Genomic DNA, 16960 nt, shown 5'->3' with positions numbered 1-16960 from the left:
GGCCTGTGCAGGCTGCCCAGGGAATAGCAAGTCCTTCTGCCAAAGCCACAGGCCTAGCCTGGGGTCACTGTCAGGCTCTCTTACTGCCCCTTCCAGAAGGAAGTCCCAGCTCTGCCACAACTCACAGTCCTCTGGTCTCTAGGGACTTCCCGTTCAAGGCAGAAACCGGAAAGTTGTGAGGGTGGTGGTAGGGTTCCGAGGATGGGGAATGTCAGTGAGCTCTGCACCCCATGGCCCAGCCCGAATGTCCCCAGGTGCCTACAGGACACACATGACTGCTGTTTAGAGCGTGTGTGCGGGCACGCGTGTGCATGCGTGTGTGCGTGCTGGGGGAACGCCGTGACACTCACCGGGGGGTGCTTGCGCTTCCGTCCAGGCCGCCCCACCTTCCGCGTGGTCGTGCTGGCCTCCTGCCGCTCCTCCTTGCCACGAGCCTCCTCCTGCTCCTCTCCCTCCTGTGGGTACAGACACAGCCTATGAACCAGGGGCTGGTTCACAGAGGCCCCCTCCCCGTCCCCCGACCCCCACAACGGCCACACTTCCAGGGTCACACCGGGCTGTTCCCCCGGCAGGGGTGACCTTCGTCCGTCTCTGGCCTGGCAAAGTGGGAGCCGACCCTTCAGGTCCCATGTAAACAGAACCTCGGGGGACTTCAGGGTAGATGCTGCCGCCCGACGCTGTGCCGCGCTCCCTCCTGGTGAACGTGTTTTCTCAACCACAGAATCACAACACGTGCTCTGACAAAAAGTGTGTTTCTGGATAGGAGTTTATTTCCGTGAAACACATCTTACACAGGTTCAAAAATCAAATGAGTCATATTATTTAACAGATCACCTTTCTTGAGAATAAGATCCCCCAAAAAGAAATATTAAACTTAGCGATTGGAAGCAGGTGCAACACTTGGAATGAGGACTGTGGCCAACGATGGAGAACTTTCAAGGCCCCTGTGAATACACCTGCTCAGAAGGGCTTGCCCCGGATGCCTGTCACCCCACGGGAGCACCTCAGGGACAGGGTCCTGGTTCATCTGGATGCCCTGCCTGCACTCATGGAGTTGTGGACCCAAAGTCTGGTTTGGGGACCCACATCACCCAGCACCTGCCAGGGCCAGGCCCTGCTACGTTGTCTCATGGAGCCCGGAGACGTAAACCTAGAAAGTCCTCCTGCCTCACTGCTCCAGCAGCCCGGCCACAAACCACCCACGGGTCGCTTCTGACTCAGCCGGCTCCAGCATGACTAATCACAAACAGATACAACGCCGGGGAAGGAGAAAGGGACCCTGACCCAGCGGAGGGACCACGGGCAGCTCTTCAAGCTCCTGCAGGACGCCAGGAGCTGAAGATGACTTCACAGTCTCCCCCCCCCCCCCCAGGGAGGGTGCCAGCCCAGAGCGGCACCGGTGCCACAGGAGAGAAAGCGAGGGTGCCCAGGTTCCCAGTGGATTTAATCAAGATGTCCCTCAACATCCCACTCAACTTTCATTTTCTGTGATTTCAAAATAGCTTGTGGTTTGCCCGTCTGTAGGCGGGAGGGGAGGGTCCAGGGTGGAGAGGACCAGAGACCCTTGACAGGCTCTTTTCAGGAAAACATAGCAGAGAAGCTGTGAGGGCAGGACGTCCACAGGGGGGACAGCCAGACGGTGGAGGGGCTGGGGCACATAGCCCACGGTAGGCAAGGCCTCTGGTTCTGGGCTGTCATTGAGACCCCCGCAGACACTTCCGTAGAAGAAATGACCACTTGGATCGCAGAGAGAGGAAGTATTACCAGTGCACCTTAATCCTGGTGATGGTTTCAACTGGATCTATGCAATGGTAGTGAATTTCAGGCTGAGATGGTGCTTTCGGTCGGACTCCACCGCTGCAAAATGGGCACTGTCTTGGTCATTCTGACCAGGTAACTCAGCATGTACAAAACAGAGTCAGTGTGAGGTCATGTAAGGTCATGTAAAGGCACAGGACTTAGAGCAGACCCACGAGGGTTTGGGCCAGGCTAGCCCATTAGTTAGTTACAGCATATCACCTTCTCCAAGCCTCACTCTCCTCATCCATAAGAGGGGAGCCCGAAGCTGCCCATTCTGCCTGCTTCTCAAGTTTTCAAGAGGAATGAACTGACGTTTTGTCCCCTTGTCTGTGTTGTGCACTGCTGAGTTCCCAGAGCCTAGACCCGGCCCCGCACTTAGTGAGTATTCCACAGGCCCCCCCACGAGAGGGGGGCTTACATATTCCCTGGCGGCAGGAGACCCACGCAGCCCCTGTGTTGGCCTGGAAAGCACGAGGCCAGACCTCGCCAAGCTGCTGACCATTCCTCCCGGCAGGGCCCCTGGGAGGGGAATGCACAAGGCAATGGGCAAGAGGGGGCCACCAATGTGGATCAGGATCAGTCTGAGTGGCCGCAGGGTTTGGAAAGACTCCTACTGCCCAGAAATTCTGGGCTATGAACTATTTCTTTAACAGACTGCATTTCCGACAGAGGGATGTAGCGGAGTTTCTTTTATTGTGAACTGACCCGAGATGCAAAGGCCATTAGGAGCCTCTGCACTAGGAACCACAGTTAGCCCACTGCAATGACCTAACAGCAAAGATACTTGACATTCCGGGAACCCTAAGCCCTGGCTCCCATCAGCACGCGGAAAAAGCCCGGGAGGCCCCTGGCAGGCAGCTCCTGCACTAGCTGGAGACGGCTGTGATTCTGCATGGTGGCGACACGGTCTATGCCGGACGCGCACGAGATGCTCGACACACATCCCCCGTTGTATTCAATGCAGCGCAATACACCCCGGGAGGAAGGACTGCCCGGATGCCATGCCACCTCACCAGGCCCCGACACGTTGAGAGTGTGGACATCACCAGGGCAGGCCGCCGCATGCCGAGTCTGTGCCCCGCGCCAGGTGCCAGGCACGGTACGATATGCCCCATCTGGCGTTCAGGCCTCAGGCACCCCTGGCTTGTGCCTGAACAAACCAAAGCTCCCCAAGAGCCTGAGTGGGAGCTTGAACCTAGGTCTATGCAACTCCTGGCCCATGCCCTTTCCATTAGGCCCTAAAGTATGGCTCTGTGAAAAGCATGCTATTTGGGGCCAACACACACTCTTTTGCGATGTAGTGATGTCATAAGGGCAAAGAGAAGGGCGGTGGGACCTCCTGCTCCAGGCTTGCCTGAGTTCACACAGAGTTGGGGGGATAACACACAGAGGAGGGTGAGCAGATGGCTCAGAGCCATGCCCCTCAAGGAGGCGTATCAAGTGGTCCATTCTCACATCTGTCATGGGGCCGGGTTCATTCAATATCTTTGCTGATGGGCTGAGCAAAGGCATGTAAACTATGCTTATCAAATCTGTAAGCAGCACTGAATTAGGCGGCGTCACTAATACTCTGAAAGGGGAGAATCGGATCCACGGTGACTTGGAGCAGCTGGAAAACAGTAACAAATTGAGCAGGAACAGACATGAGCCCAGGTTGGTTTCCTCATCCGTCCATGAAGGGGACTGAATTAGTCAATCCCTACAGTGGGAGGTGGCAGGAGGGGGCTGAAATTCTAGTTGGATGGGATTTGGAGAGGGCGGTGTGTGTGGGTGGTGTGAGCTGGACTCTTGACTCACTAGTAACTTCAGGCTATTTACCCTGAGTCTTGCTTTCCTCGCCTATAAAACGGGGGTGATAACATCTTCTTTACAACGATGCTGTGACAATTCAATGAGGTAGTAATATATCCAAAGCTGACACATGATACAGTCCCTCCAGGACTGCTAACTTCTGCTCCACACATCCTGACCAGAACTATTCACAAAAGTGCATCCCTCCCTCTTCCCCCCGCCCCCCCTTCCCATCCCTATGCAAATCCCAGCGCCCTGCATTTGCAGCCATCACTCACTGCTACAGACAAACCCCAGCATCTAGCTGGTCCTGCTGCAGTGAGATACTCAGGAACATGGGGCTCTCTGATCTTTCCAAAATGCAAAGCTGATTATGTCACTCTGCAGAGCTTAAGCCCTTGCCGAGGGGGCTCCCAGGGGCCTGCAGGATCAAGCCAAGCTCCTTAGCCCGAGTGAAGGAAGGCCCCCAGAATCTGGCGGGCCGCCTTGGTCTCCTCTCCCTGCTGCCTTCCTCCCACCCATGGCCAACAGACTGCACCAGGTGCAAAAACAGGCTGCTCCACCCCCTCCCCCCTGTCCAGCACCTTGGCACAGACCATTCCTTCTGCCCCAACTACCTCCCCCTCAGGTTGACCAGCAAACTCTTCCTTTTCCAACCTCATTTCCCAGATTTCCTTCCCCTAGGCTCCCTCCTCTGATCCTCTGACGGAGTCCATAGGTCCTCTCTCCCCCATAGCACCCATTCCCCACACTGCAACTGCCAGCTAGTGTCCTAGACAGGCCATGAGCCCCTTGGGGGAAGGGACTGTGTCTTACCTCGGCACCCCCAGCACCTAGACCGAGGCACCTAGTGTGAGGCAGGCACTCAAAAACCCTTGAGGAGTGACGGCCACATAGTAGGTCCTCCGTGAGAGAGTACACACACACACACACACACACACACACACACACACACAGAGCAGTACACATGTAAATCCACACACCGGCATGACTGTAACTGTGCACGAGGCTCCAGTCCTCCTCTGATCTTTATGATCTCGAATCAGGAAACCAGATGACCAACATGTACTTTCTAGGCTTAAACACAGTCACGTCACTTTACATTTATGTAACTCTTCACAGCTTTCAAAGCACCTTTACATTTGGTGGCCTGTTAGATTAGGTAGTTACCATCAGCCTCTCTAAACTTCTGAGGCTATGATTTGACCTAGATTTTAACACAGCTCACTGGATGGATTATTTTAAGCCACATACAACTTCTCATTCTGATGAGCTGGGCTGTGACGATAATAATCTCTCGCAGTTGTACAGTACGTGGTAATTAACAAAGCATTTTCACATACGTTGTTCCGTTTTATTCTTCTGCTTTACAGAAAGCAGGGCCCGTATTATTTTCTTCCAACACACAGGCGGGAGATCTGAAGCTCAGAGGGGTTATCTAACTTGCAGAGATCAGAAAGCCAGGAAAAAAGGCTTTAGAACCAACATTTAAATCTTTTGATTCCAGGCTCATGGGTCTTTCTGCTGCAACACGCCACTATACCCTACTACGCTCTGTGCTCCTGACGTGTGTCACCGTGTGCGTCACCGGGAAACCATGAGCACACAGGCAATCCGAGGTAGAGGCACACACTGGCATTCAAGTGTGCATATCCACGCAGCTGTCTCAGGAGGCTCCTGCCTGGACACAGGACCCCTCCCCTTAAGAGATCTATGTCCCGCCCGGAGCCAACCAGCCAGATGTACGGGCTCCCTTCAGAACATACACCGGATGCTACTGACACAGCATCCGTTGAGCAGATGTCTCGAGTTGGTGTTTGAGTGGAGGGGATGAACTTGCCGGATCTAGCCAGCCACTTGCCCGGACCCTTTGGGACAAGAAGCACGGACAGCCTTGGCCAGCTGGCTGGCTGGCCTCCAGGGGTCTGTCTGAGATCGTGCAATTCAGTGAAACCAATGGGCCTTTCCGCCAGGCCCAGCCCCATTCTGGGTTGCCTGAGGCCCAGGTCTGCAGAGCAATGGCCAGAGGACCCCCGCACAGCACAGCGTGCACACAGGCTGACAGGTGCCATGCGCCCAGGCTGGGCCTAGACGCAGGTGGGCAGCAGGGCAAGATGCTGGGGGGCAGGGATATGAGGCTGCAGTGTAAGTGGCCACACAGTGGCCCCGGGAATGGTTGCAAAGGCTCATACTTCTGCATACCCTCCAAAGCCCCCTGCTGTTAACCTCCCAAAGCTCTCAGCCCCGTTTCAATTATTCGACCATATTCAATAAGTATTCATCGACTGCTTAGTCTGCTTCGTACTATACATATCGATGAAAGCCTCCATCCCTCCCAAAAGGCCATGCTCCTGGAGGGTACCGCCACGTCGTGTTCTGCCCTCCAAGCCCCCACAGCTCCCAGGTTACCTGCACACAGCAGGTGCTCCATAAGTGCCAAATGGTTGAAAAGGGTGGTGCTTGTGGGTTTTCCCAGGCCCTCCAGCCAGGGCTACAACCCTCACCCACAACCTGTACACCATGCTGGGGCCTCAGCCCCTTCCAGAATGGAGACTCCACTAGGCACACACCCAACACACAGCAGCCCAGCCCTGTTAACCTCAGTGGCCTCAAGGCCGATAGGAGGCCAGGCCAGCGGGCACGCTCAAAAATATCTATCCAGTACCTACTGTGTACTGGATACAAAGATAAGCAAACAGAACACTCGATTTAGAGAGAAAAACAACACATAAACAAAGAAGTACCTGAGTAGAGTGTCCCCCTCCGCGGACCCGAGCCCGCGCCGGCCCTGCACAGCCCGCCATCTCATCCCCACCCCACTGGGGACCCCCTTCTGGAGGCACTACAATCGGGCATGATTTGTCTTGATTTACAGAAGGAAAGAATCTAGATGAAACTGCTTCACAGCCATGTGACCTTTGCGAACTTTCTTAACCTCCCTATGCCTCAATTCCTCATCTCTAAAATGGGGATAATGAGAGGATATGCCTCCAGGGCAATCGTGAGGATTAAGTGAATTAATTGCCAAGCCAAGGAAACTCCTTTACATGCCCTTCCATACTGTGCAAACGTTGCGTGGGACGATTGTAAGTAATCTCCCTAATTGCACTGTGGCTCTCCGCAGGGCAGGGCCAGGCCCAGGTGCCAGAAAGGAAGGGCATTGCCTCCCCGCCGCTTCCCCATCATCCCAGGACACCCACTGCAGCTTGTCCTTTTCTATTCTGCAGAGCTGAGCTCAGCATTTCTGGCCCAGGTCCTGGGGGACACGCTTCCTGGCAGGGAGGGGCTCCATCCCCAGTCTGACCACTGAAGGCCTGCAGGACCCTCACCCGAGCCTCTGAAGGTAGCCACAGCCTCTCACAACAAGACTTAGGGCTCCCAGTCTCTCGCCTCAGTGTTGCTTCTATTCAGTGTGTGAAGGGAAGAGGGACCTCAGGCCTGCCTGTTGTCAAAGACCCAGAAATAACCTTCCTTCCACAGAGCAGGTTCTCCGTGGATTTTCAACCCACACCATTCCCACCCCACCTATATTTTCCACACTCTCGCCCCATGCCCCTGCACTCCTTGGGCTGCAGACCTACAGCACGGATGGGTGGGCAGGCAGGTAGATGAAGAGATCGCTGGGTAGGTAGACAGCAAGCTAGCTAGTTATGCAAAATCAGCCCCAAGACTAACTGAGTATGAGTACGTGCCAGGCCCCGTGTTAAACACACACCACGCAAACCGCTCATTTCCAGCTCAGAGGCCACGTAGCTGAGTCACACAGCAGAGTCCAGATTCAAACACCGGTCTCCAGGGTCCCAGGGACGCCCGCTCCCAACTGTATCGACTGCAGGTTATGGGAACAGGACGCGCACGGGCCTACCTCCTTCCACTGCGCTGCACGGATATCGCACGTTTAATGAACTGAAGGTCTGGGGCAACCCTGCGTCCAGCAAGTCTATCGGCGCCACTTTTAAAACAGCATTTCACTCGCTTCGTGTCTCTGTGTCACATTCTGGTAATTCTTGCAATATTCCCAATTTTTTCCTTATTATTACTACTATATCTGTTACGGTGACCAGTGATTACAACTTGCTGAAAGCTCAGAGGGTTAGCATTTTTTAGCACTATTTTAAAATTAAAGTATGTAAATTTCTTAGACATGTCATTGCACACTTGATAGACTCTGGAAGAGCACAAACATGACTTTTATGCACTGGGAAGTCAAAAAAATTCGTGTGACTTGCTTTAGTGCGACGCTCACTTTACGGTGGTGATCTGGAACCGAGCCCTCAAGCTCCCTGAGGCACACCCGTCATTCCTAACTCAGAGAACTTGAGAGAATCTGAACACGAGAACACAGGTCCCAGTCAGCACGAGGGCGGACACTGCATGCATCCCACCCCTGCTCCACCTGCCCAAGCACCTTGCCGATTCCGCTAAAAATGGACGCGCCCTTCTCCTTAGCTGGGCTCCCGAAGAGGGAAGGGTACAGTTGCCTTTTCTCTCAGTGCTTGAAGGTACTAAGAGGGATGCTATTTCAACACCTCTATAGCGACTATCAGAAAGCAAAGAGCCGGCCCTCAGCAACGGTGTGTGGGCATCTGAGTGTAATGAACGCAGAGCCTGCCGAGCAGGCAGTGGACCCAGAGACCAGCAAGAACGGCGGAGAGTGGAGCTGGGAGAAGCCCACCCAGGGCGCCCTCGAGCCTGTGTGCTGACCGCAGGAAGTAGTGAGTGCCCAAGGGAAGCTGGCACCTGTCAGGCCTCCAGGTTGGCCTTGGGTGAGGAGGAACAAGCCCAGCCACAGCACTGGCCACACACACACACACACACACACACACACGTGTCCACACACGCACATGCACACAGGCACACTTGCTGTGCTCGCCCAGCACGAATCCACACCCCCTGCCATTGCTTGTACTCCCCAGCTGTCCTCTGGATGGCAGCCACGACTTGTATCTTCCTATCCCCTTTCCTTGACTAGGTCCTCCAGGGATGTTTATTCAGCTCATCTGCCAGACCTGCGGAGCCCCACTATGTGCCAGGTACCTGGAAAGGTACCTGGAAGGAAAGAGAGGAAGAGGAGAAAAGAGAAACAATGCATGCAGGAGGGAGAGAGGCATGTAGGCGGGGAGGGAGGAATGGTAAGGAGCAGCGCGACCATGGCACTGCCTTCATTGAAGAGTATGCATCTGGAGTGGGTGTGTGTGTGTGTATGTGTATGTGTGTATACTAGGCTTGTATGTGAATTCTTTTTTTTTTTTTTTAAGATTTTATTTATTTATTTGACAGAGATAGAGACAGCCAGCGAGAGAGGGAACACAAGCAGGGGGAGTGGGAGAGGAAGAAGCAGGCTCATAGCGGAGGAGCCTGATGTGGGGCTCGATCCCATAAGGCTGGGATCACGCCCTGAGCAGAAGGCAGACGCTTAACCGGTGTGCCACCCAGGCGCCCCTGTGTGTGAATTCTTAATGGAGATGAAGCGCCCCCAATCACCCTGGGGCAAGAGCGCTCACACCAAGTAAAGCATTCCCTGACCGTCCCAACTTCCAGTCTAGATAAACATCCTTGAACCTCCAGGAGAAGCAGTGTGAGCAGGACTGTGGAGCATCAAGGTGGGGGGGGGGGAACCTCTTCCTACAGGGGGCAGCCTGCCTGAGCGCTATGCCCCCAGAGGAGCCACTCACTAGCTGTGTGACCTTAGGCAAATGACCTCACGTCTCTAAGCATCCATTCGGCGGTTACCAAGACAGAGTGCTGAAAAACAGAGCCGACCTTACGGAGCAACAGTAAGGGTGAAATAAAACCACGTGAGCACAGAGCTCGAACTAGCACCTGGCAGACAGCAGCACTCGGTGCAGCTTGGCTGTTGTGCTTCTGAGGCCAGAGGAAAGAAAGAGGGGAGCCGCACGATCGGGGGCCCAGCCTGGGGCTTGGACTCTTGGCCAGGCACTGATTCATATTTGGGGATCTGAGGAGGCCCTTCTAGCCCCAAGGTTGGAATGCTCTTGGTCCCCTTTCCTATTCCCTCTGCCCCTCCCCTCCCGTCCATGCAGGGCCTGACACCCCACCCCCCGCTCCTGGCCTCCCTGCTCTTTACCTCCCCACCCATCTCCCATAAGGCCAGCTCCCCCTCCCTTCACTGTGGCCACATTTCCCCAGCTGACCCAGCCTGGCGAGAACCCCAGCACTCAGCTCCCCCAAAACCTGCATTGTCCCAGCCTCCCCAGTAGCTCCCTCCCCCTCCAACATATGGATGGCAGGGTAGGGGAGGCCATGGGGAGAAGGGATGCTGGGCAGACCTCCCTGCACTCCCAGCCATAAACGTGCTCCTCGGCTCTCACCCCTGGCTCCACACCCAGCCTGCCGGATCCAGCCCCCAGGCTGTTCTCCTGTGGAGGGGTCTTACCACTCTCATTTTTCTTCCTACCCTAGCCACTTCCTGAGCACCTACTCTGTGCTAGTCAGGCCGGGCCCTGCAGGGGCAGCAGCGGGGCTGCCTGTTATCCACGCCAGTCCTTTTCAGATGCCCTAGAGGCCTGGTTAAAACATGGACTGCTGGGCCCCAGCCCCAGAAGCTCTGATTGGCATTTCTAACCTTTCCAGGTACCACTGGATGCTGCTGGTTCAGGGGTCACATTTTGAAAACCCCGGGTCCCCTACAAACTGTAATTCAAGGCAGACCAAAGGAAGCAAGGGCTCTGATCAGAGAGGAGCAGTGAAAATTAGGGAAAGGGCACACCAGGCAGAGGAAGGGGCATAAACAAAGGGCTGGCGGCTCCAGGAAGTACCGGAGTGGAAGGTACGGGGAGGCATGGCCGGGAAGGAGGCTGGAGGGACACGTGGGGCCCACGGAGCAGGGGCCAGTGGGTGGCCACACCCCTTCCCTCTGGCTCACCAAACAGTTCCTTAGTGCCAGGTGCCCCTGGCAACTCTGCCAGACTCCTTGGGCTGCAGCCCACGCCCATTGTCCCCCTCTGCAGTGACATGGCTCCTCTGCCCCAGGCCTGGCTCTCTCTGGCTGCTGTGGGCGGCTGTCAGTGTCTCTACCCGCCCTCCCCGGGCGGCTCCCCGGAGCTGCGGGAGCCAGCCCAGAGGTGCCAGGGAGGTGTGCCAGGTGAGCCAGCATGCGCACCGCGGGCGTGGGCGGCTGGGGAGGAGCGCCGGCCGAGCCCGGCCCCGTCTATCAGCCCGCTCTATCAGCACGAGGATCTGGGCCTGGGTGTGTGTTTGTTGCCGCATGAGCCAGAACAGTTACTATGGGTAGATAATAATAGCAGTCGTAATCCCTCATAATTGGACCAGACTTTGCTGTTTGCAGGGCATTTCCATGCCCATGACCTCATCTGACTTCCACAACCACCCTGTAAAACAGGCACAGCTAGAGTTACTATCCCCACTTTACAGCTGAGCAAACGCAAACCCAGATGGCCTGAAGTCACATCTCCAGGAAGTGGCGTCCTCGGGCCTGGGACCTGGGGCTTCTGACTCCATCCAGCGCTCTTTCTCTATCTTAAACTGTCAGAACAGAAAGCCTGCTCTGCTGCTTTCCGTGCGAGGGAGCCAGCGGCTCTGCTATCTAGGGCAGCACTGTCCGGTAACAAGAGAAGCTTGGCCCGACTGTCCCCACCTTCCCCACCTGTGGGGGGCAGCCGACCACCAACCGCAGGTGTGTGGACACAGAGCTCTGTCAGCACCAGCCGGGGCATCAGAGCGGGTAGGGAGGTCAAGGTCACCTAATCCGACAGAGGAGCAAAACAGACCCGATGGAGGAAAGGAATTACCCAGAGCCTCCACTCAAGAGCACAGGTGGCCCTGACTCTGTGGCGGCAGGGTGTGGCCCGATGGCTGCCTGAGACAGGAGTAGCTCAGAAGGCCCGTGGGATAACCTGGACTACTTGTTCTTTTTCTGTGGGGTCAGAAAGAAGGGGACCCGTGGCCCCTAGGAGCCTGGCTCAGCAGGCCATGGCAAGTACTTTCTCCCCAGCTCCCTGGGTACACACCACCCGCTAGGGCATTCGCATAATTCCAAGCTGGGAAGGCAGGTGACCGGGTTTCGTGCACACACCCACGTGTGTGTCCACACAAGGACTGACACAGGTGGGCTGGCGGGAAAGGTTCTGATCCACCGGGCTCTCATCTGGACCCACCACTGAGTGGCCGGGCTCAGCTTCCTCATCTGTAAACTAAGGCCATCTGTCCTTGCCCCACTTATTTCAAGGGTTGTTCCCGAGAACCAACTGGCTGGAAATCACTCAGAGAACAAAAACAGGCTGTAAGGCTGAGGGAACCCAGGAAGGAGCTGAGCACGCGTGGGGGCACATTGGGGAGGATAAGCAGGGGGCGGGTCTCAGAGCTGTCCCTGATGGTGGGCAAGCAGATGGGACACTCCTTGCAGTGCCCAGGGGGCCCATACCTGCTGCCAGGTGTCCAGAAGGACAAACTATACCCCCCGAGCCTCACCACCCCTCCCTCCTACTCAGAAAAAGGGTAACAGGCAGAGAGAACTGTGGGGACCAGAGCACAACAGATAGGACACCCCAGAAAGACCCATAGCTGCATAGCTTCTCCAGAAAGGTGGTGGTGGGGTTTACCATCTCACTGCCAGACAGCGAAAATAGAGCCCGATTTGGGGGGTTCAGGGTGGCTTTGCCTATAGGTGGACACAGCTTGGCATGGTCCCAAGGCAGCCTATTGGGACCGAGCAGGAATCCCTACGGATCTGCGGGGATCTCCTTTGATTCAGGCCCATTCTGGAGTTCAGCAGAGAGTGCTGAGCTCACCCTGCAGGGGGCTCTGAGAACAAGGATGTCATTGGCTCCATGGTCAGAAGTGACATTCAGAAACCGGGGTGGGGGTGAGGGGCAGGAAATCATCATCTCCAGGATGACTGGTGTCACAGTGTGCCTGGCACTCTGAGAGGGGGAGCCCTCACGCGGCCTCCTATCTACTAAGCCTCCCCAAACTTGTCTTTGTCTTTGGCCTCCCGGAAGCTATTGAATACTCTGGGGAAGCAGAGGCAGCTAAGACAGGTGAAGGGACCCACATGAGGACACAGAGCTGGTAGAGGCCAATCCAGAGAGGAATCTGGGTTTGGGGACACTCTGCTGGGCTGTCCCCCAACACCATAGAGACCCGGGGCTTGAACCTCTACTTAAACACCAGGAGAGTTAAAAGCCTGGGTACTAGAGCCTGACTATGTGCTTCAAATTCCCGCCGTACCCCCAAGACCAAACCTCTACAAACCATGGCTCTAACAGGGACATCAGCCCTCCCCACCGCCCAGTGTGAAGGCTGAGGTGAACAGTCCAGCGCTCAGAGGGAGCTGTCATTACTTGGGGACGGGCCCTCCCTCTCCCCGTCCCAGGGCTGGGGCCAGGGGGTCCTGGGCAGAGCCAGCCGCTCACCTTGCGGTCCTCCTCCCGCTCCGGAGCGGAGCTGCTGGTGTCCCCGGGGCCGCTGGAGGGCATTGCGGGCAGCTGGGCGGTGGGAGGCAGGCTGGGGCTGCGCGGGGCTGGGGGGCTGCTGGGCTTTGGGGAAGGAATTATCGTGGTCTTTGTAAGCAAGAGTTAGAACTTAGACATAGATCCCGGTGAAACTCTGACTCCGGCTGCCTGGGGTGTGGGCTTCCAGTGGCTCCACCTGTGGGGGGAAGACAAGAGGGGTCAGCAGGGCAGGGCACCCCCAACCCAGGCCCCACCTGACACTCCTCCCCCCTCAGCCCCAAGCAACTCGGACCTCACTCCTCTTCCCAAGCTCACCGGCAGCTCGGGCCAGCCTGGCACGCCAGAGAGCGGGGGAAACCGAGGCCGACTCAGCTGGCAGGGTACTGCCTGGCTTCCCTCAGGGCCGCCTCCTGCCTCCGCGGCGGCCACAGTCTCCCCGGGCCTCCGCGTTGCTGTGGCAGTGGGTGCCACTTCTGGGCCTTCCAACTGCCTCCTGCCTCCTCCCTTCTCTTCATTCACTTCTGTTCTCTCCTTTGAAAGCTTCCCGCACCCTTCCTCCCACCCAGCCACCCCCTGGGAAATCCCAGAGGTCCCCAGCCCTGCTACATTTTCCTTCTAATCTGTCCTCCCCTCACGCCCCCACCCCCACACCGCTCCCACCACGTGGAGGAAGTGAGCTGCAGTCACAGGATGTAGTGAAATGAATGTCACCTCACTTTAGGACCAGCGCCTGGGCCCAGAGAAAGCTGAGGTTGAACTCGGGCTGCGGCCAGGCTGAAGGCCTAGGTCTGCAGTGCTGTTGAGAGGACGTCCTGGTGGGGAGAGGCCACAGCCAAGGCCACGCTGAGGGCGGACCAGAGGCTGCTCTCCCCCCCACCCCACAAATCGGCCCCATTTGCCTCGGGAAACTGGGGGGCTTGAGGGGGCCTTCCGCACCCACACAGCTTAATTTTAGGGGCTTTTCATCTTCCCTGCTTCAGGTGTGGGCCTCAAGCCAGTAAAATAACAAAGCCCCTGCCGCAGGCCTCAGCTAGGGGTGGGGGTGTTGCAGATTCAACCCCCTCTGCTCGGAGACACTGAGTTCTCGGTTCCCCACCCCCCAGGAGGAAACACGGGCCAAGCCCCTGCCTCCAGTGCACCCGCCTGCAGGGAGGGGATTGGCAGGAGAAGGAAAGTGGGAGGCACTGGATCTGGGCCCACCCACACCCTTCCCCTTCCAGTTCCCGTTCTGCTTCCCCGGCTTCCCCTCCCTCTTGGGCTTCTTCTCCCATCCCCCTCCAGCCAAGGCTCCCTGGAAAACCAGGCACTGGAGAAAGCACAGGCTTGGGTCTCCCACGGGCACAGCCCCTTCCCCAGGGACTTGGCTTCGCAGGGAGGTGGGCTCTGCCTCGGGTGCAGAGGGGGAGACTGGCACTGGGAGGAGCCTCCTTTGGGCCAGGACAGGAGGGGCTGTAAGTTAAAACCTCACCGGGCTGAGGGTGCGCCAAGCCCCACAGGTGAGCCCTGAGCAAACTCCAGGTGCAACTTCTCAGCGCAGCCCCCTACTGGGCTCCACGCACGTCTGCTGCCCCAGTACACGCGTGCGTGCGCAGACGGCAACAGAGAGTGTTGCTTTACGTGTCAGACGCGGTGCTAAGCACGTGACAGGCCGGCCTGCCTGCCTGCGGGCAGCTACTAGTACGATTACTATCCCCCGCTTGCAGTGGAACCTCAAACTCAAAAAGATTAGGATTTGTCCGTATTCCAGAGTCAGAGCGGAGGCCTGAACCCAGATCTCTCTCACTAAAGCTCTGAGGGCGGTCTCTGTGAAGCTGTGTCCCCCAACTCACACCACGGCACAGAAACAACTCTTGAGAGTCCGTTAGAGAACTGGTCCAACCCAGAACTCCATGAGCCTTCCCTCCATTACCAGCCAGCAATTCCCCTTCAAACCCACACACAGCTTGTTAGCGCAAACATGTCCAATGGCCTCCCACCCCCCACATCAAAGCCTGCAAAAAGATGTGGAAGCTAAGACAGGCAGAGTCTGGTTGGAAAGAACATTGAACCCGGAGTCAGCAGATGGGCGTTCTAGTCCTGACTAGGGCCTCCCGCCCTCAGCTTCCTCATCCATGAAATGGGCGAGTTGGACTACATGATCTACAAGGCGTCTTCTAGCCCTGCCCTGCCAAGCTATTGGGGGCGCCAAGGGCAAAGGGGAGAAGCAGACAAGGCTGGGACACCTTTAGGAGCCCCAGAGCCCCAGCATGGAGTCCATGAAGACCCGGGCACAAAATACAGGCAGATAACCTCTGCCAGATGTTTGTCTCAGCACTGCCTGAGGCCTAGAAATATCCAGGGAGCTTCTGTGAGAAAAAAAAAAAACAAACACTTTCAGAGAACCTCTGATTGCCAGCGAGAAGAGGAAGGAAGTAGGAGGGAAAAGCAGAACATCACAAGGCATTGACCCTGAGGGCAGACACCCCGGAAAGGAAGGGAAATGCTCTTTCCTCCTCCCCTTCTCCCACGTATCCCCCGATATCAGAGCTGCGTGCGCTAGCCTCCAGGCAAATTCAGCTGACCTGGGTCAGTCTGTAGGTTCCTTTGTGTTCCTCGGTGGAACAGATCTGTCAGAAAGTGTTCCTCAGAGTCACCCCGCATTATCTAAAACCATCCAGCATATGCCCAGGCAGGCTACGCGCTGCACAACGCCAGGGGCCCACTGTGGTGGCCGTGGTCCAGGACTTGACACAGCGCTCCCTACCTGGCTCTAGAAGCTTCCTTGTCTCCAGCAGCCCTTCTGAGGGGAGGGACCTGCCCCAAGGCCCACAGTCCCAACACAGCAGCCTGTGCCCACCATGATGGTCCTTCGCCAAGCATGGCTCTGCTGCTTCTGGCACTGAAGCATCCTCTTCACCCACGCCAAGGGCTGTACCACAAGAACCACCACCAAAGAAAAACCCATGCCAAAAACCCTACCACCATGACAGGCAGCTTTTATTTCCTCCTTGATACTTCTAATGGCCACAGGGGCCATAAATAATGTTTCTAACAATAACTTTCACAAACGTTCAAGGAATCCCACATCATAAAAAATTCTTGGTATCACAACTGACACGGTCACCATTATTACTACTCCAATTACAAAACTGTTGTGGAAAAAGGACTGGGATTTTGAATACGCACACCCAGTTTCACTGCCTTCTAAATCCAACTTAGTAGAAAGCTTTTTTAAAGACGTACAGTCACACGAGTGGGCTGAACAAAGAGGAGACACCACCAACGAAATTTTGGGGTCTGGAAAGCAGACTTGCAATGGCCAGATTTCAGACAAAACTGCTTTCAAATCAAAATCAAATCAAAACAAACCAAATTTATAACAGGAATCCTTCAAAGACACTGGAGGCAAGGGCACCAGGTACCTCCCAGGCCAGGGGTGGAGAGGACCCATGTGTGAAAATTAAGCAGACTGAATGAAAGAAGGAAAAGCCCTAGACCCCCTCCCCCAGAAGTCTGAAGGTTTACCTTCTGGGGAGCACAAAACACAGGGTCTTTGTACAGAGCTGACTGGCACAGCTGAGAGCAAAGGTAAAAGATCAAAATCAAGGAGATGAAGGTTATTTTCAATGCTGATGTTGAGTGCCCCCAGCTCTTCCCCCACTGGGCTCCTCGACCCCGGGCAGCCAGACCCTTACCTTCTTCTCTGGAGAATCTTACCAGTCTGAGAGGAAAGGCCTACGGATATAGAGGCTGCCCCCAGAACCCAGATGGTGTCCAAATGGCTTGTGTGGGTCAACCAGTGTGGACCTGCCAGGAAGCAAGCTTCACCATCACACACAGAACTCCCAATCAGCCTTCCAGTCCCCTCTTCTTAGTCCTATACAGCATAACCATGGACCAGCAGACAGCTGGGGAGGCCTCTGACTTGGACAATAGAGACAAGAACAAACAAACCA

At 56.0% G+C, this 16960-nt stretch overlaps 1 protein-coding gene across 2 annotated transcripts in view; it reads right to left on the bottom strand.

The window, feature by feature from the left end:
• The window catches only part of DNMT3A (DNA methyltransferase 3 alpha), a 101913-nt gene that overhangs the window by 62690 nt on the left and 22263 nt on the right, over positions 1–16960 (bottom strand). For both annotated transcript variants that reach the window (XM_026520123.4, XM_057309179.1), the window contains exons 2-3: positions 12987–13221; positions 351–455 (exon numbers count right to left, since the gene is read on the bottom strand). In XM_026520123.4, the coding sequence (XP_026375908.1) occupies positions 351–455; positions 12987–13049 (168 nt within the window). In that variant the 5' untranslated portion in view covers positions 13050–13221. The remainder of the gene's footprint in view (positions 1–350; positions 456–12986; positions 13222–16960) is intronic.

This window comes from Ursus arctos, unplaced genomic scaffold (assembly GCF_023065955.2).
Source record: "Ursus arctos isolate Adak ecotype North America unplaced genomic scaffold, UrsArc2.0 scaffold_8, whole genome shotgun sequence".
Lineage (NCBI taxonomy): Eukaryota > Metazoa > Chordata > Mammalia > Carnivora > Ursidae > Ursus > Ursus arctos.
Note: the sequence above shows the minus strand (reverse complement) of the source record. Positions and strands in the feature narration are given on the sequence as shown.